Source organism: Sylvia atricapilla, chromosome 1, assembly GCF_009819655.1.
Source record: "Sylvia atricapilla isolate bSylAtr1 chromosome 1, bSylAtr1.pri, whole genome shotgun sequence".
NCBI lineage: Eukaryota > Metazoa > Chordata > Aves > Passeriformes > Sylviidae > Sylvia > Sylvia atricapilla.
Genome location: NC_089140.1, coordinates 86431955 through 86458477, shown reverse-complemented (window position 1 = coordinate 86458477; position 26523 = coordinate 86431955). Strand labels below are relative to the sequence as shown.

General features: G+C 40.2%; 1 protein-coding gene across 2 annotated transcripts in view; it reads left to right on the top strand.

The window, feature by feature from the left end:
• The window catches only part of GALNT1 (polypeptide N-acetylgalactosaminyltransferase 1), an 88234-nt gene extending 85536 nt beyond the window's left edge, over positions 1 to 2698 (top strand). For both annotated transcript variants that reach the window (XM_066327101.1, XM_066327112.1), the window contains one exon: positions 1051 to 2698. In XM_066327101.1, coding sequence (XP_066183198.1) covers positions 1051 to 1197 — 147 coding nt within the window. In that variant the 3' untranslated portion in view covers positions 1198 to 2698. The remainder of the gene's footprint in view (positions 1 to 1050) is intronic.
• Positions 2699 to 26523: the final 23825 nt, after the last annotated feature.

The following is a 26523-nucleotide window of genomic DNA, read 5'->3' as shown; positions in this document are numbered from 1 at the left end:
GTAAATTTGGTTATATGTGTTTTCTCTCTTTATTTTGTCAGTCGAAAATCTAGGCATAATCCTCAGAACATAACTGAAAGCTGGCTAATAAAATATGAAAAAATGTTATAGGGCACTTAAAAAGAACTCCTGCCAACACAGATGTTTAATTTTTTTTCTTTTTTGGTTTTTTTTTTCTTCGTTCTGCTTCTGTTCAACTCCCTTCTCATTCTTCAGCACCTCTATGAGTGCGGGAGATTGATGTGCTCAAGTTTTTGAATTTGATTTTTTATTTTTATTACCTTTTGCTGCTTGTGCACATAAAACCACGACTTTTCAATCATCCCAGTGTCCTGGTGAAGCTGCTGAATGAGAGAAGAAATACAGGTAGTAATGCCTGTGGTATCTTAGGCAAGCCGGTGCACTGAATCTCTTTAGTACAGTGGCAGGAAATGCAGTTTCTGAGGATCTCCTTTCTGTGAGGATAGCACTGAGGTGTAGGTGGAGTGGTTTGCCAAAGATTGTGTAAGTGAGATTAGTAGGTATTGCAAAAGATACACGCTTGTGTGAAGTTACACATAGTTTTTATGTAAGTACGTACTTTTACAAAAGAGCCCAAAAGGTGCTGAAAGAACATAGTGTAAGGTCAGTATTGTGTCCCCAGCTGAGGAAAAAAAAAGTACTTTTGAAAACACATTCAATGTGTTCATTCTGATCTGATAAAAGCTACTATTATAACTAATAACTGAAGCTGTATATCTTACTAACCTGTAATTTCCAACTCTTCAATGATCCCTAGTTGTATAGCCCTGTTTAAAAAATGCTAGATGTTGCTTGACAAAGAACATCCTTTAAAAGTTAAGACTGTTTTTCATAAAGCGTTGCTTTTAGTGTTTACAATGTCATATAGCATATATAAGTGTTTTTTTGGGATTGGGATCTGCAGTCAGTAACCACAGGGTCTAGTTCCTACTTACCTGTGGAAAATTTTTGATGCCAACTAGAAATTTTTTGGTTACCTTATGCCTGGTGATTTTTATAAAGCTAATTTCTTTTTATTTTCTCTTCAAGAAATTAACCCTGTTGCATGTGAACAGTAACCAGTGCCTGGACAAAGCCACTGAAGAGGACAGCCAGGTACCCAGCATCAGAGACTGCACTGGCAGCCGCTCCCAGCAGTGGCTGCTCCGCAATGTCACCCTTCCAGAAATATTCTGAGAGGTTCTGAAGAGAAGCAAAGATTGTCTGGGCTACCTCGGCTGATAATTTGGCTACGCTGTTAAGTAGCAACAGAAGAAACTTCTGCTCGGCAGAGTCCACAGTTCCTCAGCTGTTAGAACTCCTGCAGCTCCTCAGTATCTGTGAAGCAGCCTTCCTGTATGAGGATGTGAAACGACCACACATAGCAGTGAAACTGTGCCCACTGATGTTTACAAGATCGAAAGAGTTTCTTCCAGCAAATAATTTAGAGAACCTTTGGACAGTGGAAACATAATCAATGAAATAGTCTCTCTGAGGAGCTACATATCGTTTTAGTTTGCTTGCACATCAGTAACCTCTGCTGAAAGTGCTGTTGTAATGAAGAAAGTTTCAAGAATAGTTTTTTTCCTGGTTAGCAGTGGTAACCAGACTACTAAGTATAGGTCCACAAATAAATGAAAGAGAGAGCTGGAAAACCAGATTCACTATCATGACATAAGAATTCTGTGGTTTAAAAGCAAAAAGTAAACAGGGTTTAATGAAACTAAATCAGAACTATGAAAAGTACAATTTGTTATAGTGAAGTATCAAATTTATATGTAGATTTTATACCTCAGTGGGGGAAAATAACCAAGTCAAAAGGCGATTGTTTCTCTTTTTCAATTGTGTGATAGTCCATAAATACTTTTTTTTTTCCTCCTGGTGAGTCTAAAATTATTTTGGGCGCAAACAAAACAAGCATAAGAATAAACTGAGCTCTTGAATGTCAGATCCACTTTTCTTTTAATTTTAATTTCTTGGCTGTTGGAATTGTATCTTTTTATTACTGTCTGAAAACTGGAGGTTAACATGCTGTCTAACTTTTTTTTTTCCAGACCTGCCATTTCAATTTATACTTGGGTCAGTCAGCTTATGGACTTTCATGGCCAAACAAAAGATTTTAAGTACACTTTGAAATTAAGTTAACTTCAGTATGCTTTAGCGCCCAAGACTTGTACTACTGTACTACGGTTTTGTTTTCATAGCAATAAATCTTTTGTTCCTTGTTTGATTTCAGTCATCAGAAAGCCAGAAGAAAAGATACATGATTTGGGTACAAGAAGATTGGCAAAACTGAAGGTTTTCTGGAATCCTTTTTCACTTCATATTCAGATGTGCTTCATTGTCAAGTGCATATTTAGATTAGACTCTGAATTGTAATGTTGATCTGCTGCTTTTTTCTAATAAAACCTAAAGAAAAATAGTGAAATTGGCATGGTTTTTAAAGTTAACATAGCCAAAAGCAATATGACTATGTCATTACATTGGTCTGCATTTTTTAACTGAATTGCTTTGTTTTGTTAAGAAAATTCTGTGTGGGCTGATCTTGAAAATGAGCCACTGAGTGCTCAGAGTATACATTGAATTTTCTTCTGGAAAGAAAAATGAGATTTGTTTAATGGAGAGGATATTTTTATGATAAATGTCATTGTTTGGCCAAATGTCCTGTAAAGCAAATTAAACCTAGACTCATGCAAAAGTTGTGTGAAATTATATTTGGCTGGTAAGGCCATTTTAGATTTATTATCCCAAGTTGCTGTTGTCAGTGTTATCTCCATTATTTCTGCAGCATTGCACAAGAGTTTTCATACAGAAAGCAGGGGAAAGGTTAACAAATTGCACTATTACACTGCTAGTTTAAAAATACACAGGATGAGACTATGTGAGTTTAATATTAGATAAAATATCCAAATATCTAACTATCTTTTATTGACCCCTTTGTTTGGATAGCCCTGCAAATCTTATGAGATTGAAGTGGATTTATGAAAGTAATTTATAAGAAATATATTGAAGTGTGCCAGGAAGACTTAAAAAAAAAAAAAAAGGAAAATGTCCATCTTAATGGTTATATGAGAAATGTAAGAAAACTTATTTCTTTCTTATGGTCAATGAAGAGGACAAGGTGGGTGAGAGTGTCATTTTTTTTTCTTTTCAATATTAGCAAACTAGCAGTTTTTAAGGCATGTGTGTGCGGTGGTTCCTAAGAATGTGGTATCTTTTACTTCAGAAACCATTTCCCATACACAAAATATCCTTTTAGAAACATTTCCAGCAAAGAGGCTGTAAGTCAGAGTTGGATAAGCTTTCATGGAATGAGAAGTAGGAGCATCAGAAATACAGTGCAAAAGTCCTGAAGTTTTAAAAATTTCCTGATTTGTTTCAGATTTTATATGCACACAGCACATCACTGAATGCACGAAAGACATTTTCACTTTGTATTTTCCACTTTTATGGTCCCTGCTGCAATCCTATTAACAAAACTGAAGTGCCATGGCTTGGGAGGTAACTAAACCTACAAGCAGGCCTCAGTGTTACTGTGATTGTACCTCTCTTAGTTCAACAAATCATTTTACATGTTGGTCACATAAAACTGCAGTACAAATAATTGCACAACTTAAAATGCATATATCAAGTTGTCAGCAAGCTAAAGGAGCAATCAGCTTTCCAGCCTCTACATTGCCAGTTCTTACCTGCTGAGTGTGGGGAGGGGAAGCTGCAGACCCAGGAGTGGCTGCAGCCTCGGGTTGTTTGGCTCCAAACCCCTCTGCTCAGCCAGTCCCCATCCATGGTGGGTCACTGGGGCTGGTTAGGGGTAGTGGGCTGTGCTTAGCCTGTCCATGTCCCCGTGGCACATGCCCAGCAGCTGTGCTGTGTTGGTGGAGCACACAGGACTTCTGAAAAAAATCCCTGCACCAACGTGCATTTCAACTATTCTCTCATATTAGCCACTTTTCAAACACGGCCACAGAACAGCTTCACACACGGAGTTGTCTTAAAGCTTCTCTTGCCATGGAAGCTCATGTCACCAGAGCTCCCTGCTGAAAGAGATCTTCCTTAGAACTCTGCTCAGCTGTGGTCACCCAGCAGTGGTCCTCCACTTACAGGCATAGTGCTTCTGTATACCAGCTTTGAGTAGGACTGTTAGTTGGCTCTATCAGTTACAGACATACTTAATTCCTTTCCATCTAGTCTGTTTTCTTGTACTTGAGTCTTCAGATAGTATCTTAAGAACCTCTGTATGTATTTTTATTTAGCCCATTCTGAAAAAAAACAAAGCGTTCCCTTTTCCTTATTGTGTAACCTGCCTGTGTTATGAGATGTATGAATATTTTCCAGTAGAAATCCCACTTTAGTTCCTCAGCATTTATTGCTGTTCAGATCACATGTAGGAGGGGAGAAAAAAAAACTACTGCTGTCCTATTTGACCTTGATAGCAAACAGTTGCACAGTAGTGAAAAAGAATCAGTAGCTGTATTTTGAAGAGAATTGATAAGCTCTCCTGTTGTCCTCTGCTCAGTGTATTTAGCATAAATTTCCAATGCACGCTCTAAAGGCAGTGTTCTGTTCTCCATCTCTTCTCATTTGCCTGTCTGAAGACATTTATTGAGAAACACCAGTGCCTTTTAACTGAGTTGAAGTAAATTACAGATTATGATACAAACTTTAGATAACTACACTGTGCCAGGTCTGATTGGGTCATCCTGAGTCTCTTCAGATACTGAAAGTCACAAAAGTTATCTGTGTGTACATATGACTATGACTGTTTTCTCAAACTGTCAGTTTGTTTTATCAGTATTAAGTTGTATTTTAATAGTGTTATTTTTATGGTAGTCCCATTCAAAGGGGCCTGGCAGTCGCTTTTTATTTTATCACAGCAATGGTTCTCATCTGAGATATGTACTGTAAACAAAAGAGAGAATCTGTGTTACAAGTTAAAAACAAAATTGAGATGATAATATTTAATTCTTTCTTGTATTTGTTCAAGTAATACAGCACATTCAGAGACATGAGCAAATCACTGGCAGATTTATTCTGCTGTATTTCCCCTTCAAGGTAAGTAAACAGATGCAAATGTGCTTCAGAAGATTAACTAAGAAATAGTAACTTAAAGCGTTCCTTCACTATGTTAACTGTTCCTTCACACTTTCAAATGAAGAAATGTAGGAAAACACTTGCTACAGAATAAATTTTGGTAGCTTTAGCAGCCTTGTATCTGATTTGAACTAAGCTGTAAACAGCAGAGCTGTTTAAACAGTTGTAAGTTGTAAACAGTAGAGATTTAGGGTAAGAGGAATTTAAAAGGTTTAAAACTTGCAGTGTCAAAGTGATATTTGCTCTCCATTCTCTTACAGCATTTTTTTACAGTAGTTTTAAAGTAAATAGTTCTCAGGTTTGCATCTTACTTTAACCACTGGTGATTGAGAATTGTTCAGCTAAGCATAGTTGTGATATGTGAGGGTGGTGAGCATGGTGTTCAGTACTTTGAACAACAAAAAGTACTTTTACGTAGCAAGTTTCTAGTGCAGAAAACAAAATTGGCACATAAGTAGTAAGTTATCTAAAGACTAGAAATTAGGAAATTGACATGACAACTAATTCATTACATTGTTCACTTATTTTCTTTACGAATCTTGGAGGATGTCTTTGTAGCATTTTGCTTGCATTTCATGCAATGTCAGCTAATCCTTACCTTGCCAGGCCATTCAGCTTGGTGATGCTGCTCCATATCAGAATTGAATCCTGAGATGAAAGCAAGCTGCTACTTCTGGCAGCAAACCAAGTAATTATTGTAGCATTGGTTCAGGGCATAGACAGTAACCTACCCCTGAAACAATCATGACTGGTGTCCTTGCCCTTGGAGTAAATAGTAAGACACATAGAACTTCCTTCAGTTTTAAATGCATCTTATTGCTTTCTTTCAGTGGATGGATGTCATTAGGGGTTCTGATAACTCTGATGTTTTTCATTGTAATATTCATATAGAACAATGAATTTTAATCATTATATTCTTCAGAAAAGTCTTTTGGCCTCACCTCTTGTTAAGTGTTTTCTCATTTTCATCACCTTTCTCTGACTTGTTTGTTGTTGTTGGTTTGTTGGTGGTTTTTTCCCCCCAAAGCTTGGATTGTGTTATTTAGAATAGTGATGAGGACATACATATCACCTTAGAGATGTGCTTTATTTCTGTTATTCGTTAGGCATTCCAATGGTACATTAAGTAGATGTTTTGAGGAAGTGATCCTCAGTGGCATTTTCTGAATATTTATCTTATTGTATAGGAGTTTAGAAGTAATTTTTTGTTCCATTTTGCATTAAGTCGATTGTAAAGATTTTTGCTTTCTTTCCGTGTGTGCTGCTTAGTCACGTAGGGTTGGTTATTTTGCTGTCTTAAATAACTTGGGGCTTCTTCCTCAGTACTTAATGATACTGATTCAGTCACACATTTTGAACATTCCCACTTTTGCTTTTCTCTTAGGTTGGAATAGACCTTGGCAGGTGATCTGGTCTAAACCTTTGCAAAAGCAGGGCTGACTTCAAAGTTAGATCAAAATGCTCAGGATCTTGCCAGGTCAACTCCTCCATGGCTTGAAGGATACAACCTTCTGGCAAACCTGTCTGTGTCTGACACCTCTTGTGGTGAAGAATCCCCCACCTCCCCACCAGTACCAAGTTAAAATTTCCTTTCCTGCAACTTTTCTGTGTCTTTCACTGTGCATTTCAAAGTTAATCATAAATCTTTACTTTGCAGATACTATCTGCTCTGGCATATTCTGTCTTCTGAGAGTACAACTACTTGGCTGTGTACAGTTCATATACTGAGAGTGAACTACAGTAGAACAGAGGTTAAACCAGTGTTTCAAGACATTTCACCACTACTTCCTCTAAATTCTAGAAATATGCCTTTCCTACAAGCTTAACTTTGGCAAAGAGAGGCACCTATCCTGTGAAGTGGTCCAAGAAAAACTGTTGGGTCCCTGTCCAGTCCACAGGAAGTGGGAAAGAAGCCCAACCTTTATTGCTGTGGTGGCTTAAGCATTGGAAATATTCAGACCAAAGAACTTGAGAATAAGTTTTGTAGTTGCCTTGGCTGCCCAATGAGGAGATCTGGATTGTTTCAGAGCAAAAACCTTATTTCATGTTCAGTGAAAACAGGAAGAATTTTCTAGCTGCTGTTTTCTCTCCTGGTTTTCATGTTCTTGAATTGATTAATCAGGGTATCTGAGTCTCTAGTAGATCTTTTTGGTCTGAAAATGTTTTCAGGTAGCTAACCAGATAAGCAAAATAGTGTTTTCAGTCTAGGCCAGTTAGATAGACATGGCTCAAATGCCCAGTTCTGGTGGTAAGTATTCCAGGATCTTGGGATATAACAGCTGTCACTATAGATGATCACTGTAATACGGTAAGTGATGGCTTGTTGAATGGCAATGATCCTTTGCTTGTGCTTTCTCCTGTACTCTTTTGAGTCAGGGAAGTGCTGGGAGTGGAAAGTGTCATTTCCATTACCCAGAGTAAAGAACCTCTCCTGTGAAATGATGAAAGAAATGTATGCTTGAGGCAGTGAGATCAAGTTGCACATATAGTTCCATTTAAATGTGGCCGTACTTATGTGGTGAATGAACTGGAAACAAATCTCAAACCCCAAAATCCTCTTTCACATTTCCAGATGCTGAAAACCACAGGAACTAACTGTATTACCCATACTTAGGGCATGCTTGAATGTATTACCTCTCAGAATTACCCTTTGTAGTCAAAGCCCATCATTATTCTGATCTGGCCTGGGTTTTTGTGATCTTGAATGTGAATTACTGAATGAAAACAGAGAATTATTCAATTACAGATTGTGCACATGTGCGTATTTATGTGAAGTAGTTCAGACAAAGCACGTTAAACTACTTCAATTAGAATTGAAGTTGAACCCGGCAGCAGGAGCATGTACACCCAATCTACATCAAGAGGCTGTTGCACAACTTTCTTAAATGTTGTAGGCATGCTTAGCCCTGCCTTTCTTGTTTGGTACAGAAATTGGCCACTGCCACCTCAACCCTGCTCAGTCAGGTCTCTGGTGTGAGGAAACACTTCTTTGTTCTTATTCCTTTCCACAGCTCTGGGCTGCCACGAGGCATCATGTGCCATTTCCACTTTTCTGGCTTGTACTTTTGCCTTGAAAAAATGCATTTCAACCCTATGCAACAGTGCTGGAATGTAACTTGGAAGAAATTGTATCTTCTGAGTCATGGCTTTTGTGGAAACCAGATCCATAAGGTCTGGATTTTTTCTGGCTATGGAAATCCCAAGGCTGGGTCTCCTGGATAGAACGGTAGAATGAGTAGAGATCAGTCTCCTAAGATATGCTTTGTTCCTGGACACTTCAGTCCAATTGGATCAATGCTTTTCCAGCCTTATGCAGGCTTCAGAAGCCATTTAAGTATAGTCCACTGACTCTGTTTGACTCTGAGGTCAGATTTATGACAAATCTGGAGTGATCTTAAATGATCACTGACATTGTGAAATTGTTTTCTTCAGGTTCCCAAAATTCCCACCCCTCAGCCACCTGGTCAGCATAGAAGAGTTTTTTTGCCTTTGCCAGGCCAGTCACTGGAGATGATTCTTCAATAATGCTCAGGCATTTGCATATTAGAGCTCCCAGGTCACTGCAGTTCAGCACACCTGGTCTGCTCAGTGGTTGGTTTTGGAAGCCACCTGCCTGAGACCACCTCTCTGCCTCTGGCAGTGTGGTGCTACCACTGTGCAATGTGGGCATCATGGACAGGTCAGAGTATTCTGGACAGTAAACAGGCAATGCCTTTGGCATGGTGCAGCTGACAGCACAACAGCTGGTGTAATGCACAACACAGCGAGCCCTTGTGTTTTGGTGTAGAAGCAGTTGACCACTGCTGTCTTGGTCCTCTGAGCCTCAGATTTGCTTCTGATTCATTTACCTCATACTCTGGATATTCTGGTTCAAGTCACTGTATCTTGTGTGGGAAATATCAGAGGAATATGTAATGGACTTTCTTCCAGACATGGGGTTATTTAAGTCTGCCCGTTAATTGTGTGTTTGACTTGGACATCAAGAAGACACAATAATTGTTCTCATCCTGTCAGTGATGCATGGGAAATTTAAAAAGACATGCATTAGATGTGAGTCTGGCTGTAGGACTGGAAAGGCTGATGTACATGGTTTCTTCATTTTTCAAAGAGATGACAGAACTAGAGCCATAGTAATGATGGCAATGTGGTTTGGTGGGGAGTCTGGAGTTAGTGGGAATGCCTTTATCACTCCCAAAGCTGTTCAGTGCTGTTGTCCCCTCTCCCAGACCTCTTTTTGGAGAACTGTGGAGCACTGTGCCAGAGTTCTCTAGTGTTTTATCCCAGGCATGGATGTGAGACAACTCTTGGGATCAAGCATCTCTTCTGCCCTGCAAAATACTCTCCCAACAGCAGAAACAATTATACTGCCTATAGATTTTTATGATTTTTAGTGAGTTGCTCTAACAGTCCTTCATATTGCTGGTTAGAGCAGGAGGAACTGGAGGAGGCTGTGGTTTGTCCTGTTTTTCAGATGTAAAAATCTAAGGAGTTACATTAATGTAAGGAGTTTTGGTTTCATTTAGTGGGATTTTTTTTGTGGGTTTTGGATTTTCTGTATATTGCCATACTTTGCTGTGTTAACATTCAATGAGTCCTATGCATCCTCTGATGGAACTTGTCTGGAGATGTCAGAAGCACAAATTCTACCAGAAACACAGAGAAGGTAATAGCACTTAGAGGTAACAACTCCCCTGCCCTGCGCAAACTTTTATCCGAGCTTTTTTTGAGATGTGTAGTTCATTGTAATTTCTTCCTGTAGTCATCTGAGGTCCATTCACTCTAATTGTTACATAAAAGTACCTGTTTTTTTTTTATTTGACCCTGCACCATGAAGGCTGTAGTTGAAAGTATTGCCATAGACAGTTTTGCTTTAGTTAATGGTGTGAAGTTCTTTAGTTTCATTAGCCCGCCTAATGTTGTCTGTAGTATTAGCTGTCAAAGCTAGGGACCAGCCACCTCAGTGTCCTCCACCTTTGTGGAGTTCTTCACTGCAGTTATGTCATTGCTGGGTTTTTACTGTGTTCTTCTTCCTGCCCCTTCTGAAGCAGGTGATGTGAGGACATGGGGCGGACGTGTCAGTGAGGTGTTTGTGAGAAGTGACCCCTGACCAGCAGCTGTCGATGTGTTGGGCACTTCACATTAGCACCATAGGTGGTTCCATACATAGTTATTTTGAAAACAGAGTGGTTTAAAACTCACAAGTGGAATTAATCCACATATCTTTTCTCATTTTCCTCTCTCCTTTTCCTTCCATGAGAATCCTTACGATTTGTGGCAAAGAAGGAACTTAGATGGTGGTAGGCACAATTGTACCCCCAAATGTGAGGAGAGGAAGAGTTATTTTTCCCACCATGGATACTAGAAATAAAGAATTGTGGTATATGTGCAACAAAGATGCAAACTGCAGCTTGAAGAAACCCAGTTAGAGGTAATCTCACTGTATGCAAACTTTTGTATTTTTTTTAAACCAATGAAGTGAGCTTTGACTTCTGACTGTCTTGATTATTCCAAGCATGAAGCTTATTGAAAGCTAAGCTGTTGCAAAAGGCTAATGAAGTGATTGTTCCTGCATCCTGTGGATGTAGCTTGATGACTGTAAAGTTCAGCTCAATTTTTTTGGAACGTGCCTGGACTAGGAATGTTAACTAGCTAAAATAGATTTAATACAGCTGTATATAATCAAGGAGAGTGTAAGTAGAAGCTCATATTCTACCTGATAGTGTTCAGATTAAAAGGTAATGGGGCAAGAACAGATTTGTTGCTCACTGGCACACAAAAATGGAAGAAAAAAAACAAGAGGCAGCCCTGCTACTTGCAATATTATGTTTCAAGTTTGGGCAGTTAGGAGCATAGTAAAAAAAAAAAAAACAAAACTCAATGAACTTTAATGCTTCTCTGATTTCCTGAAAGATTAATGTCTAATACTTCACTACTTACTGAAAGGAGGAATTTTCTCTTTTGAAGTCCAAGTTGCTGTATCTTCTTTACCAGTTTTTGCTGTCTCTGCAACCACTGCAAATGAGAAATGTTTTGGGTCAGCACAGGGGTGAGCTGTGCTTTCCCAGGAATCATTCTGTTGGTTTAGGTAACTTACAATAGATCCATATAGCTGAGTCCTAGGAAAAAAAAAAAAAAAAAAAAAAAAGGCAAATTATTTTTCTTAAAGTTAGGAGAGCCAAAAAGTGTATCTGATACCTAGTGGGAAAAAAGATGTCTTCACAAGTTTGAGCCAAACTTAAACCATTATTTTACAATCCTTTCTCTGAAACAAGTGGCTGGGGTCAAGCTCACGTGCTTCTTACAGACAGGTGACTGATGCCTGTCACATCTATGAGGAACTATCAGCTCAGTGACATGTTCCATAGCAAATGCACAGGGAACTTCTGCTTTAGGCTACAGAGCACAGCTCAGAGACCTGAGCTTCCCAGTTTCGTGGTAGAAACTGGTTATTAAGACAGGTTATTAAGAGATAAGGTAAGAGGTCTGTTAAAATGTGATGACAACTGGAAACGAACATGAAACATTGTGAACTGAAGAGGCTCCCTCTGAAGATTTTCTCATCATGACTCCTTGTCACTCGCATGGCATCACTTGTGTCTGCTTCACAGGAGGGATTTCTGGATATCCTGAAAGAGGTGGGCATGCTGAGGCTGGGGCAGTATATTTCTAAGGATCAAAGCAGCACCAGCTCCAGGACTGGAATTTTGGTGACGAGGGCGCAACAGTAAAGCACAACAGTGCAGTTGCTCCGTGCCCTGTTCAATTTTCATTCTCAAAAGGGATAGCCCACAAATGCCATCTTTCTCATCTCATTGAAGAGATTGTGCTCATCTTCTGTGCATGTGTGGAACAGGGTTATTTTTAAAGAAGAGGAAGCCTTGCTTAACATTCAAAGGATGTTGTTAGATTCCCTTTTCATGAAAAGGGAGGGTGCAGGTATGAGGAAGCAGAAAGTCTTAAGATAATGTGTTTAGACTTGAATGTCTCTGGTGAATTGCATGGAAAGCCCTGCTAGTCAGGATTCTGCAACTCTCAGCATGAGTATCTAGTTCACAGGAAAAAAAAATACATAAAGCAAATTTGAAAAGGAAAAAACTCAACAAACAAACTAACACTTCCAGTGCTGAGATGGCTGAGGGTTTTGAAATCTTTACCCATAAGGAAGAATACATAACACACAATTTTGCAAAAGAATTGGCAAAATATTCTGATGATGACAGCTAAATTAGCTCAGTTTTGCCTTTTGGGGGGTCTATTCTGCTTTTAACATCGCACCATGTATTTTCACTCTGTTTTTCCCCTTCCCCTTTTTCTGAAGGCAAAAAATGTAACTCTGTGGTTACATCTGAAGTGTAATGCTGGAGAAGAGCAGGAGACAGGCACATGTGGTGTCTTGCTGCCCTTAGGTTCTTCTGTGCTTGCCTGGGTTGGAATGATTCTTGCAATGGCCTCCTGCCATTTCCACTCTTACAGTCACTTTGTGTGGCTTTTCCTTCACCAAATCAGGGCAACCACCCACCTTTCTCTTTCTGAGCTCAAACCAGGTGTAAAAGACTGCGCCAAATTTCAGAACCTTCCCTACACTGTGTGTATCTCACAGACTTTATTTCCTCTCTGCTTTCCCTTCCTCTTGCAAAAGTGTTTTGTAACTGGAGTCTGAGCCCTGACAATTGGTATCCATGGCCTCATTTGACCTCCTTGGTGACTGAATCACTGTGGCAGGCACAGCTAAAGCGTGGGCTGCTGTGGCTGCCATTGGCCACTCAGCTCCTGCTATCCTTGCCACCTTCCTCAAGTGACACACATCGCCTCAGATCCTCTGACTGCTCTTGGCATGAATGGATTTTGTTGCACCTACCTGTAAGGCACAGCCCTTTCCAAAGTGGCAGCTTAAAGCCATGGCAAAGGCAAAATTGCTTGGTACCAGGGTTGGTTCCATGTGGTGTCACTGTTAGCGACACAAAAGGACAAAGCAGGCAGCAAGAGGTCAAGCAGGAAAAGCTCTTTACTTTATTTTTTCTGACTGTATATATACAGTTTTACAAACAGGCCAAGATTGGCTACACAGGTAGCCATTTCTTCAGCCTCACTGAACATCATCAATCATCTTTCTCCTCCCAGAGGAGAAGAATGTAAACAAATTAAAAAATTTAACAAAATACAAACAGACAAACTTGAAACAAGTGTGGCATATAAACTCCATGGGGTTTTTTTGGCATCTTTTAAAGGTGTAAAAACAAGAAACCCAACAGCTCCTTCTTTGGTTTTGTGCTGTGAAGGATACCAGGGATCTGGACAGAGGCTGTCAACCATCAGCAAGGCTTTTGTCAAGCTAGAAGTGCCTATGAAAAGCTGACTTAAAATCAGGGAATAGTGACCAGCCAAAACTACATCTCTTTCTATGGCAACCTTCTCACTCTTGAGCTGAATATTTAGTTTCTCCCAAGATGTTCAGGTTGGTTTTGTTTTTCTTTTTCTTTTTCTTTTTTTTCTTTTTTTTTCTTTTTTCCTCTGTGTAATGAAACCTCTCAGAAAACTTCTGGGCACTGCAAGCAAAATCTTTTGTGTAGCAGCAAGGGATTAAGTCTTAAAGAAAACCATTAAACAATTGTTTTAAACAGATTTGAAGTGTTTGTATTGGACCACTTTTTGGCACCCTCCTTGTTTCTTCTTAAAGACAGAAGCATCAGTTACTATGATGCTGCCTGTGCAAGGCCACAGGCAGCTGCTAAATTGTAGAAAAGAAATGAAAACTTCTTTTCTGGGCCCAACAGTGCTGTAAATTCTGTGATCTGAAATTTTAGGGACTTGTAGGGTTAGCAGTAACAATCAGCAGTCCTGTCAAACTTCATCATAGCTGGCCTAAAATGCAGGGGGAAGCTTGGAATTACACCTGCCCAAAGCAGTCTGCTTTGGGGCCTTTCCAAAAGCTGAGGAATACAAAGAATGAGAAAGCAAATCTTGCATGCTTCTATCAAACAGCTTTCTAGCTGTCACTGAAATATTTGCAGCTGCCCATGTAAACCCAACCTGCCATTGGCACCACATTCTGATTCAGTGCACAATGGTTTACATTTTCCCTACAGTTATGCATAATTTTTGTTAGGTTTGTACTTTTTGCTTTGACAGACAGCAAGTGCCCTAATTTAAAGAGCAGAGGTGGCTTCAGTTTTTAATTTGCACTGCTGATAAATGATCTCTCCTGTGCTTGACTGGGTAAGTAAATTGAAAGTATCTATGATATTTTTGCTCCTTTTTTCCTCTTCTTTTTTCTTTTTCTTTTCAGCAGAGGGTTAGGAATGCAAAAAATTCCCTGTGATTTAAAAAAACCCTAATCTGCTTCTTTGGTTTTCAGCTTAGCTACATAGGGCTGAACTTCAGTCCTGGAGATCAGGATGAGTACAAGTATTGTGCTTTAACTCTCAGTCTTGTTTGATTTAAAACCAAATAAGAAATTTGCAGAATCATATGTCATTTTCACTCTGATTTTAAGGATGAAAATAATGGTGGTCAATTTACTTGAACCTTAATATCACTCAGCTGAAGTAGGGAAGTAAGTTTTCAATTCTTTCCAATAAACTGAGAATGCTGAAAAGAAAGAGGAGATGATTTGAATAAAATATCATGGCCTGCTTTTAACTTAGAAATAGCAGTGCTGCTCTGAACCTGTAAGTGAAGGTTAAAGAAAAACCTGTGAAAAGGACTTTGGTTTTCTACTGTGACACAACAGGACTTGTTTCCTGATGCACAGCTCTACCAGAAAAGCCTCTCTGGGCTATAAATGTCACCCTCTGCAACTGTGCCATGTGCTGAAGACTTAAGATGAAGAAACTGTTTCGGATGACAAGTCTGACTTTTTTTAAACTTAGATCAGGCATTTGCAGGAAGTTCCTGAGCTGAGTTTGGATCACAGCAGAGTTCAAAACAGAAAAATGAGGGGGAAGGTGCCGAGCATGTGGCTGTGCCATCAGCCTCTAGTGCATTCAGGGCCACGCAAGTAGCACAAGTGTTTCTTCTTCATGCTTACCTTTTCTTAATTCTGGACATGTGGATTTAATGTGTTGGCTATGGTTTAAGTAGATTGTTTAAAATAATTACATTTCAGAGACCATTGCTCAGTATTTTTTACTTTTGTTCATGTCACACAGTGGTCATCATCTGTTTGAAATTCAGGCTTTGTATGGAAATAATCCAGAGTGCAATAGCTGTGTTCTTATTTGGATGTATTTCTGTTACATTTTATACATCTAGTTCTGTCAAAAAAAGAAAAAAGAGAGAGATTACAATAGTATTTGGGGTATTTCATTCTCAGAAGCCACCCATAGCATAGCTAACTTCAGGGAAAGCCTGACCACCAGCTACCAAATAAACTTGCTTTATTGTTCCTCTGTTTAAGCAGCACTTCGAGTCGACTTTTCCTTCATTTATCTGCATTGTGCTGATACCAGCAGTTTGCTCCCTGTGAGCCTCCCGAGCTCTGTCAGGCAATGTTTCCATCACACTGCAGATGGTTTTGCATGAGGGGTTTGGCAAGGGAGTATGTCAGTGCTGCCTGCGAGTAGGCAGGATGTTTTAAGCCAGTTCTTTTCTCCTTCTTTGCCCTATCTCCTGTCTTTTCTTGCAAGGAAGAAAACATTGCACAATATGAAGAAGTAGTATAAACAAAATTGTTATCTTGGGGTTTTGAGGTACATTAGGTAGGCTCCTGAGGGAGGTGATCCCCACAACACATCCGCCTTTTCCCAGCTAGACCAACCTTTGCAGCCTGCTGCAATACAATCTGAGCTCCCAAGATTGCACCTGGTTTTACTATTGGTGTTCACATAATTTGCAAGTTGCTTCAGGTGGCTGTGTAGGCTTGCAACCCAAACAGCCTTATCTGTTTATTGTAGCACTCTCAAGGCACTTTTTAGACCTGCTTTGCTTGTTGCCAGAGGCCTTTTGGGGAAGCAGGAGTTCTGTCCTCATCCTCTCTTGGCATCCTCCTGCCCTGAGACTGAGGGCGGTTGTTACCTCCCAATGCACACTGCCCTGAGTGGCCCGCCGATGGCATGACTGCTGTCTGAAGTCCCTGGTGTCCCCAGAGGATGTAGGCTTGTGTTGCAAAAAGTGGAGGTGGGACCTAGAACCAAAGATTTTTGTAGGGCTTTCTCTGAAGATTTATCTGTTTCTTATATATCCATAAAAAGCCAACTGCTCTGACACCAGCTTTCAGTATCACAGCCACTTTCTTATTGATATTAAACACCTTTTTTTTACCAGAAATCTGTCATACTGTAGATCCACTCTAAATTTAGATCTGTCCTAAACACACTTTAGCCTAACATCTGTTATCAGTTGCTGCTTCATTATTTAATACCGCTCCCATGTTACGAAACTTGCCTTGGTTTGTTTTTGTGCTGTTTTTTAGGGATTTTTGGGTTTGGTTTGGGTTTTGGTGTTTTGTTTTTTGGTGTGGTTTGGGGTTTTTTTTTGGCGCCTTTTTTTTTTTTTTTTTTTTTTTTTTTTTTTTTTTTGGTGCTTCCATATATTTTAATCTAATGAAGTGTTCATTCTAGAAGGAAAGTATTTGGAGAGTAAAGCTTTATAAGATGTAATTTTGTATTGTCATAACCAGATCTTCAGGGTTTATATATTTAAAAAGTTGAAATTTTTCTTGCTGCAGCAATTAGAAGGTATTTCCATCTCTTATCCTGTAAATGTAAGGTACCATTTTCCTGAACACTGTACAGATATTCTCTTCTTCATTAATATTGATGGTGGTTCAATCAGCATCAAGTTTCCTTTCTCCTGTTACAGGACAGACTCTTCACAATAAACCCTGACTCCCTGACAGATTTTCAGAGTTTGGAACTTCTTTTTCCATCTAATACTGTTGTTTCTGGCAACTGACTTGTAATTGTGTAATGGTGTCCAGTTGAAAGTTAATAATATCATTTGCTTTTCAGAGTGTGTTGCAGCAGGCTATGGACAGATTGTCAGTTCCTCTCAGCTAGCAGTGCTTGAGGTGATCTTTTCTGTCCACTGTGTGTTTGCCAAAAATGAAGCAATCCATCGTATGTCTTTTTTTTAACTCCCCTCTATGTAGTAATATTGTCTTGACCTGTGGGGATTAACACAGCTTGCTTGACTGGTTTTAAGCTCAACATGGCTTCCTGCTGCAGGATTTCAGAGACAGACAGTCCTGATTGCAGCATCAGAGTCTGTGCTCCAGGTTGTGTGCAATCTTCAGAAACTAAATTGGTTTATCCAGGGATAAGTACAGGTCTCTCCTAGGGCTGCTGCTTTGGGCTCCCACTGCAGTCTGATTCTTTTGCAGGCACTGACAGTGTCAGCGAGGCTGGTCAGGATCATCTTGGGATCTGTTACAAACTCGAAACTTCATTGTTTTCTCGTTTCATCCCAGACCCTCCTTATTATCTTCCTCTGCCTGGCAGCTGCTGAGAGTACCACATACATCACTTTGCCAAAGCTCCTCTTCATTGCTGCCAGCAAGTTTTCACCTCATTTGCTGCCTAAATATTTCCATTCCATTGGGTTGTCATGTACTCAATACCGTAACATTCAACTCCTTCAGTCTTCCAGGTGTGTGTAAACCCAAACTATTCTTTCCATCAGTTCTTCTTAGGGCCTGGTGTTTGAGAACTGCACAGGCCAGAAAGTGCTTGGACACACGGCTTTGGTGTCTGGTGAGCTGGTTCCAGGGCATACAAGTGGCTGAAAATGCATTTCTGCCTGATGGACCCCTTGCTCAAATCAGGCCTCTAGCAGCCAAATCACCTGCTTGTGGACTCACCCCTGCCTTCTGGCCACTGTACATGCATGGATTCAGCTGCTGCTCTTTGATAGGAATATGGTGGGAACGGTATTTATGTTGTCAGTACCAAAACCATTTTTGTATGCAATAAAGTGTAACAAGTAGTTACAGCAGAAAACAGCTTTTTTAGAAAATAAAACCCTTTTTTAGTATAAATAAATAGAACCCTTTTTTAGTATAAGCCTCTGTATGCCTATTAAATATGCCTATATACATGTAAAAATAATGACTGTGTATTAATATATGTCTGCATAGTATTTTTGGTGGGGTATTTTACAGAGGGGTTATGGTCTGTGGATGAAATTTTACAGTGAGAAAAAGACAAGTCACTGTCCTTACTCATTGATGAGAATGGTATGCTGGTAGGGGAAGTTATTTTTAGGGAATTGATAAAGGACCTGCAAAATGAGGTATATCCAAATAAGCAAACTCCTGTGTATGGACGTGTTTAAGTGCAGTCTTTGTTAGTCCACTTATGTCTTTCAGTGTCATTAAATGGGCACCTTTGTTCAATTGCTGTTGCACACACAGGCAAAGAAGCAGATTGAGTATAATCTCTTTGTCATTTACTTTGCTAATTGGCTGTTAATCAACGCTCTGTGTGTATTTGGTTCATCTGTGGAGTTTAGCAGTGACATTTTATGTGTTTGGCAAAGCGAGGTGCATTGTTTTGAAGAGCCAGCTGTCCTCTGTGGCTTGCTGGCCCGGCTGGGACCCACACTGGGTGCTGCAGGGTCCAGCTGGGCACCAAGGCAGCAGCCAGGACAGGCAGAAAACAGCCTCTGCTTGGGGCTGAGATCTTTTACCCATCAACCTCTGTCTTTCGGCAGCTGAAACTCACCCATCACAGACCTTTTTCTCTAGGGGTCTCTTTATCGACCAAACTCGATAGGGTTTTTTTGTCTGTCCAGTCATATCTGATGTTTTTTTCAAGAAATAAGAGATTCATAAAACTTGGGTTATCATACCTGAGGAATACAAGGCAGGAACTTCATTTCTCCAAATTTGGGTTAGGATGGTGTGATATCAGTGGGGAGCTGTGAAAGATCATCACTCTTTGGAGAAGAAAAATGCTACTGTATTTTGCATAGAGACACTGAGGTGAAAAAAAGGTGAAGGAACTTCTTGGGTTCTCTGGGGACTAGCAGCAATAAAAGACTCTTTAGATGAACAGACTTATTTGCAGCAATGAAGCCCTGTTTGTGCACCCTGATCCTCACTGCAGGTTGTGTTCAACTTGCATTAAGGGAATTGCCTTACCAAGGGATAAATATGGTATCTTGGCAATCTCTCTAGGTGGTCCCTGTCAGTAAAGGTTTCAAGGCACCTCCGTGCTCCATTACCCTTCTTTCTGCCTTGCTTTGCTTCTCCACACTCTGGCATTTGCAGCTGCTACCATGCAACTGATTTGTTGATGGGATATAAGGAGTCAGGAGGTGGGAGTACCCTGAAGTGAAGGCAGAGGGGTGGCCAACAGGCTTAACACTTTGCTTGCCTTGGGCTTCAGAATACTTTTTTGTTTTCTCTGTTTCTGTAGAAAAGATGGGGAGTCAGGAATGGTATCATAACTTTCTCTGGATTATAAATGATTCTTTAAAAAAAATCAAAAGAGCAAAGTCCTGGCTTAAATCAGGTTTGTTTTGATATTTGCTTCCCAGTGTTTATTTTCTTTTTCTCTATGTTTAAATTCAGATGTGTACTGGTTCAAGCTGAAATCACACCTTCCCTTTGCTGCCCTTCTTGATTGATTACATCAGCATCACAAACCTCAGAAGACACTGTCCCCAACAGGTAGGCACTGGTGTCCTCCTTATTGTGCCCTGAAGCTGCAGTTCCTTCTGGTAACATTCCAGAGGCGAGTGCACCACACTGCTCTGATTCAAGGGTTGTTGCCAGGGCTCAGCAGAGAGAATTCCAGCTGAAAGAACAGTTACTGAAACCCATAGGGGACAAAATTAAAATGAGAAAATCACCTGGTGTCTTCAATTCTGTGTGATTGCAGGGGTGTGTAAAAAGGCAAGATCCTTAATTAAAAGCTTTCAGAAGTCTTAATGAAATCAGGTGTCTAATCCTGGAGGTAGAGCTGCTTTTGACTAGATAAGGCATATTGGCCTCACATGAAGAGAAGGAACTCAGTTGAAAATCAGCTCTGGTTTCACAATTGAATGAAAGTCTCCAGAGAAGGAATGAGGTTTGAATAACAACAACATTCAAAAATACCCATCATTTTTTGGAAGTGCAGTTGTATTATGAAAGCATAGTTTGGATTATATTGCCTCTGTCAATGCAAGGCTCAGATGTAGAAGGCAAAACCTGCCAGCAGGTGAAGCAGGTGGTTGTCTCAAATGCACATTGTTTAGTGCAGGGATGGATGGATGGATGGATAGCTCTACTAATCAGTCCACATTTCTGTTTAGCTATTGTGCAGCCCCCACATTTTCTCTCCTTTCGTCCTCCCCAAACAACCTTCACTAATCTGATTTTTGTTCTTTGAATGTTGGCAACAAGAAGTCATAGGTGGAAAAACAAAAATAGTGGTTTCTTTGTCCATTTTACTTGATGTTCTGCTCTCAGGCCTTAATCTGCAGTTTGCAAATTCTTCACCCTGCCTGGGTGTTCCTTCACTTGGCTGAAAGTGCATGTTCGTGTAACCTGCCAATTAGCACAAGTCTTTCAGAGGAAAAGAGGCATAAAAGGGGAAAGGAAGCTTAGCAAACTTGGAAAAAGTTCCTGTAGGAATAGAAAAAAGAGGTAGACATATCAGGAGCAAGTATAGTGCCATAGTTTTAGTTCTGTTTTGTTTACACCAGCCATATTTTAAGTTCATTTCTTCTGAACCAGTAATGTGCAGCACACTGGAAGTAACACAATATCCATGTATCACACAGATTTCTGCAGCAGCCAATATTGCACTCATGTTTATGGATAAAATTGACAGTTGTCATATATAGGTGGAATTAGTCCAGAGAGGCTTGTTGTTGTTGTTGTTGTTGTTGAAGTAGTCCAGAACTTAGTTTGGAGCAATCCCATTTCTCCAGAAGTTGTGGGTGGTGGCAGAGCACAGGAGATCATGGAAAAGCAGTGACACACTCTGCACCATTCATGTCTCTATTCTATTGAGTAGCTGTTGTTAAAAATAAACAAAAAAGCTCCAGCGATCAGGAGCAGTGTTGACTTGTGTGTGTGCGCATCCCTTGCTTCCTGCCTTCATCTTTTTGTGGATTAGAGGAACAGCCTCCCTCTTTCTCCATTTATGCCCCTGTCTTGTAAGTGGTGTCTAATGGGGGATACTTCATCTGTGGAAACACAGGTATCAGGAAAGAGATAATACCCTGAGCTCAGGTGGGCAGAATTGCATTAGGATAATGTCTTGCACATAATTACTCTGGTATGGTGTGATGGATATTTCATAAAGTTTGAATTTCATAAAGCTTGAAGTTTGCTCAGTTTCATGACAGAAGGAGATGTGCTCCAGAGTTTCAGCTGGACACCTCCAAGGGCATGAAGGGATCTCTTCTCTCATCAGGAGAGGAGCAAAGGTTAGAAGCAAGCACCAGACATGACTCATATTTTTGTAGATGAAGTGGAGAGGAATAACCAAAAAATCTGGGAGGAGCTGGTATTACAACACAGTCTTGTAAAAGTAGTTGTTAATCACAGCTAATCTGTTTAAGGAAATAAAAAAAAAAAATTCCTTGGCTTGTGGATGGAAAATGTCTGTTATCGCAGATGTAACTCTCTATTTTAATCTAGCAGTTCACACTCTTTCACCCCCACTCTTCACCCCGAACAAAATCCCTGGATCAAAGGAGAAGAAAGTTGTGGCGTAGCCTCACTGCTGCTGAGGCTTTGAAAGAGTGAGCTGTCAGGATGTTGCAATGCACAACCACATCAAAAGGCTGTGACGATACTAACAGATCCTTTCTATCTAGGTTTCTAGGAAAGTATTTTTCAGGGTTTATCTAGGATGGCACTGGGCACCAGCCTGTTTTGACCTGTTCCTTCATTCATCTCCTAAGAAATTCCTCAGAAAGTATCTTGGCTGCTGAGTAAAGGGGAGTTTGTGTAATTCCTTAAAGGGGAATGATGATGTTGCTCCCACATAAATGCATCATTGTGGTGAGGAGGTGCGGTGGGTTTTAGGTAATCATTACTTATGAAAAACAGCTATTGTTGGAATGAAACAAACAGGCTTGGGGGGGGCGGGTGTTTGTTTGTGGGGTTTTTTTTGCTGTTTTTTTGTCTCCTCCTTCCACCTCCACCCTCCTCATCCCCCAAAAGTCACAAGTTCATACGGAGTAAAAGGTGTCTGTGTCTTGGTGAAAGGTTAGTGCTTCTGGAATGAAGTATCAATACGATTTTATGTGTAGGCAGTGCCTGTGATTACTCTTTCAGATGGCTGAGGAGTAACTGTTGTCATCTCTGACTCTCTCCACTGAAGTTAATCTATAGGAATCTAAACAGACCTGAAAGTGCAAGACATTAACTAGGACACACCAGTCAATTTAACAGAATCACAGGGTGATTACTTGTGTTGGAATGAGTAACAGGCTTTGTAAATGGATTATGTGTGTAATTCTAGCTCTGACTCTTGAGATTTAATGCTTGTGTGCTTTCTTGCCAGCCTCTCTTCAGAAATCCTTACTGATATATGTTGGCAGCAAATTGTAGATTGGCCTACATGAATTACACCTAGAAAATTTCTGCAACCCTCACAGTCTCTGGGACAGAAAAACAAAAGCCACCAGTTTCCAGTTCATCTATCTGAATTATAAAAGACTGAGCTGCCTACCAGGAGTCTGAGACACCTTAGTGAGCAGAGTGCAATGTAGCATGATCCTTAGGTATGGAGTTAAAGAAGCTTTTGAAGGCTTTACCAGCCGTGTTAGAGTTTTCTTAGTGCCAGACATCCCTTTTCCCATCAGTAACCTGGGACTTCTGCATTGCAGTACTTGCAAGGGTCAATGTTTCCCTCATCGTTATCTTTGACGTTATCAGCAGACATACAGGGCATGATTTAAGCTCTTTACTGTGACTAAAATTACTTTTCCAACTGAGAACTGGTATAGGAGAGATTTAATAAAACATTGCAAACAGCTCTCCTCCCTTCAGTTTTGATCACTCTCTGTCACAAACTCAGTATAAAACAGATGAACAAGTTACTGCGTGGCTTTGGCATTTTGCTGGAAGAGTTGAATGTGCAAAGTTTTTTATTGTAGTCTGGATTTCCTGCTGTTTAAAAATATATGATATAAACGCAGGGAGCTAAGAAAACAATATAAAGATACTTATAAGAGATAACATTGTTCTTGAGAGGGTCTCTATCCTGCTCTCCCCAGCAGTTCTCTAAATCAGGAAAACAAAAGCTTGGTTAAAGCTTGGTATGGCCCAGTGAGTTGAATCCTAGTTTGTTGATAGCTCTTTCCCAAATGATGTGTTATTTTCCTTGTCCATGCCCTAAAATGTGAAGGTCAAGATGCCGTATTTTAGGATGTTGACAGAAACAAGTGTGGCTCCACATTATCCAATTAGGATGAAATGCACTGTGGAGCATTAACAGCATATTCCTTGTATTTTGGCAAGCAGTGCATGGTAAAGTTTGCATTCAGATTTTTCTCAAGATCTCAAGATGAATTCCACTCTGTGTCATGTACGATGGAAATAGATTATCCAGCCAAAGCTGTAGAAGTTGTCTGAAGTCTTTAAGGCCTGAGAGTGAATCTCCTTACCAAGCAGATTTTAATCCATCACAGCCTCTAGCTACTGCATTACCAACATGCTGCATTCATGATATGTGGGAGCTTTTTCTGGTTCTGTGGCATAATGGCCTCAATTTGAAGACAATTGCAAAACTCATAGATTTTAATAGTGACAGGAGGGGCTGTTTAAGGAGACTAAGCCCTTCTTCTGGTATTGGTCCACATTCTTTGTAGTTCTCTATTATCCAAATCTCCATCATAAAAATATGCAGAACACAGGTTTGCCCAGTCCTTTCAGAAATCATTTATATATTGTCTGTGAATGTGTTTAATTTCTTTTTTAGCTGGCGGATACTATTGACATCCACAATCTCCTGTGGCATCAAGTCACAGAAGCTCACAACCTTCTGTGTAAAGAATAATCTTTCCACTTTTTAGGTTCGTTTCCAGACAGTTTCCTTGAGTGTCATCTAATTCGTGCAGTATGGGATTTGGTGAACAATGGTTTGGCAGTCAGCATGGCCACCAGCTGTCAAATTATGTCATGATATTGATATTGCACTATGTGTTATCCCCCAGCTTTTCCCTTTGCAAGTTGAAGAGTCCGAGTCTCTTACAATCTATTTTTGGGCAATTGCATTGTCCCCTTAATCACATTAGTTATCCTTCTTTGTACTTTCTTTAACTTCACTATGTCCTTCTTGAGATGCTGAGACCCAAGCCACACACCGTTTTCAGGATATAGGCTGACAACTCCTTATGTGGCTGTAAAATATTCCATGTTGTGTTGTTCTTGTTACCCTGACTGATGATGCCAAACATGTTGTTTTCCTCTCTGATGAAAAGTTGCTGAGTTGGAACCTGAGACATGTCAGTGATCACCCCAAGATCTCTTTTCTCAGTTGTAGCTGCCTATTCCAAACTTCACACCCTGTAGGCACAGGTAAGCTATTTTTCTTTAGGTGTATTTCCTTGCTTTCCTTGACACCAAACCTGACCTGCCATGTTTCTCCCTGCACAGCTCTCCTGAGCTAATAAAGTTCAGAATGGCATGTGGATCAGAGTCTGTAAACAGGAGAAACTGCAGATGAAGTGTGTAGATAAAGGAGTTGCAAAATGTTAGTTCCGAGTGTTGACAAACATGCCAGTTGAGTCTGTGTATGGGAAACACTGATGGTTGGGTACCACACCTGGGTTTGTCACAGAGGTCAAGCATAAATAACCCTGTCCAGTCAATAGGGAGAGCTGGAATCCAGAGCCAAGAAGTACAAGAGGTCCCAAGGCACATCTAGCTGCCAGACCTAAGATTAACTGGCTTCATAATGTACCTTCTGGAAATTAGAATGATTTTTAAAATAATTGACCTAAATGCACTTGCAGTAAATCTGCAAATGTACCTGCTTCTTAAGCTTGGGCTGTTATGGCTGCACCATTAATTTCAGACCTAGCAGTAAACTAATGAGGTAAATTACCCAGTTGGTCTCATGTGACTGCAGCGACCACCCTGGCACAGCAGCCAGTTTTCTAACTTTCCCTGGTGTCTATACAATAGCAGAACTGAAAGTCTGGCTTTGATATCTCTGCATTGCACACAGTCTGCAGTGTGATGCTGTGTGTACTAATGAGTCCTCAGAAAGCTGGTTGTGATTGGGATAAATCAAACAAAATCTAGCTATTGCAAATGTGTTAGAAAACATTTACTGTTTAAAGGAAAATGTTTGGTTGATATTGTGGACCAATATTGGGGGATTTTGGCAATGTACACTATCACTATGCATTCTAATGCCAGGTGCTACAATGTGCTAGTATATGAGATCTACTTTAAATTGTGTCTTAATAAATAGTAGGTGATTAGGCAAGACTTGTGATATGTAGGGAAGAATCAAGCTTTTGTTTGCAGTTGCTGTAATGCTGAGAATCATAGACTTGGCTGTGGATAGAAGAACATACAGACACCAGACTCAGATTTGCATTGCTGAAACCTAAAACCAGTATCACGGCACATAAAGAGCTCATTTCTTTAAAGGCATGCTGAAATCCCCAGGTGCAAACTCCTTTTCTAAATGAAGCTTTAAAGGGCAACCTGGGAAGCACAGGGCAGTGAGTCTGACTCCCAGCAGCAGCAAGATGATAGAGCTGATAGTAAGGCATACGAGTACTGGACAGGCAGATATAAACACAGCACAGATATTTCCAAGGGCAAGCCTACCAGTGCAGCCTCCTGGGTCCTGTTGCAACCTAAGGATATTGAGAAGTAGAGCCCAGGAGGGGGTCCTACGTGGATTTTCAAACAGCACTAGGAAAGGGTTCACACCAGAGGTTAGTAAAAAAATAAGTTGCTGTGGGACTGGAGCAAAGACCTGGTAATTTCTTTTTTTTTTTTAATAGACAGGAAGCTGTTTAGAGGATGATATGCTCTCCATTCAAATTTTGGATTCTTTGAAAATGAAGCAGAGTCTGGTCCAAGGCCACAATGAAAATTCACATTTTAGTTTCCCTGTGTGACAAAATGCTTAATGAATATTGTGTGGAACAGGCTTTTGTGTGAACAACCATTGTGTGCAATGTCATCAGTGGTGAGTCTGTGGCCTGTTCCTTCCAGGACTTTAAGGGCATATGTATTCAGAAGGAAATTGATGGCCCATGGACATGCAGAAGCCAAGCACATAAAATGAATGGGTTTAGACTCTTGGCCCCCTCACAACTGATGCTGATCATGCCATCCAGCCCATCTGTGAAACACAGGGATGAGCCACTGCAACTGAGCTATCAGTTAAAAAGATGTAAAGAGAACACAATTTCCATTCTCTTATTTCTCCTTCCATTATATCCTAAAAGAAGCCCCTTCCTGGCAATTATTCAGACTTTCATTCCTCCAAATACAATTGATACAAATATTTCTGAGGTAGGAAAAGG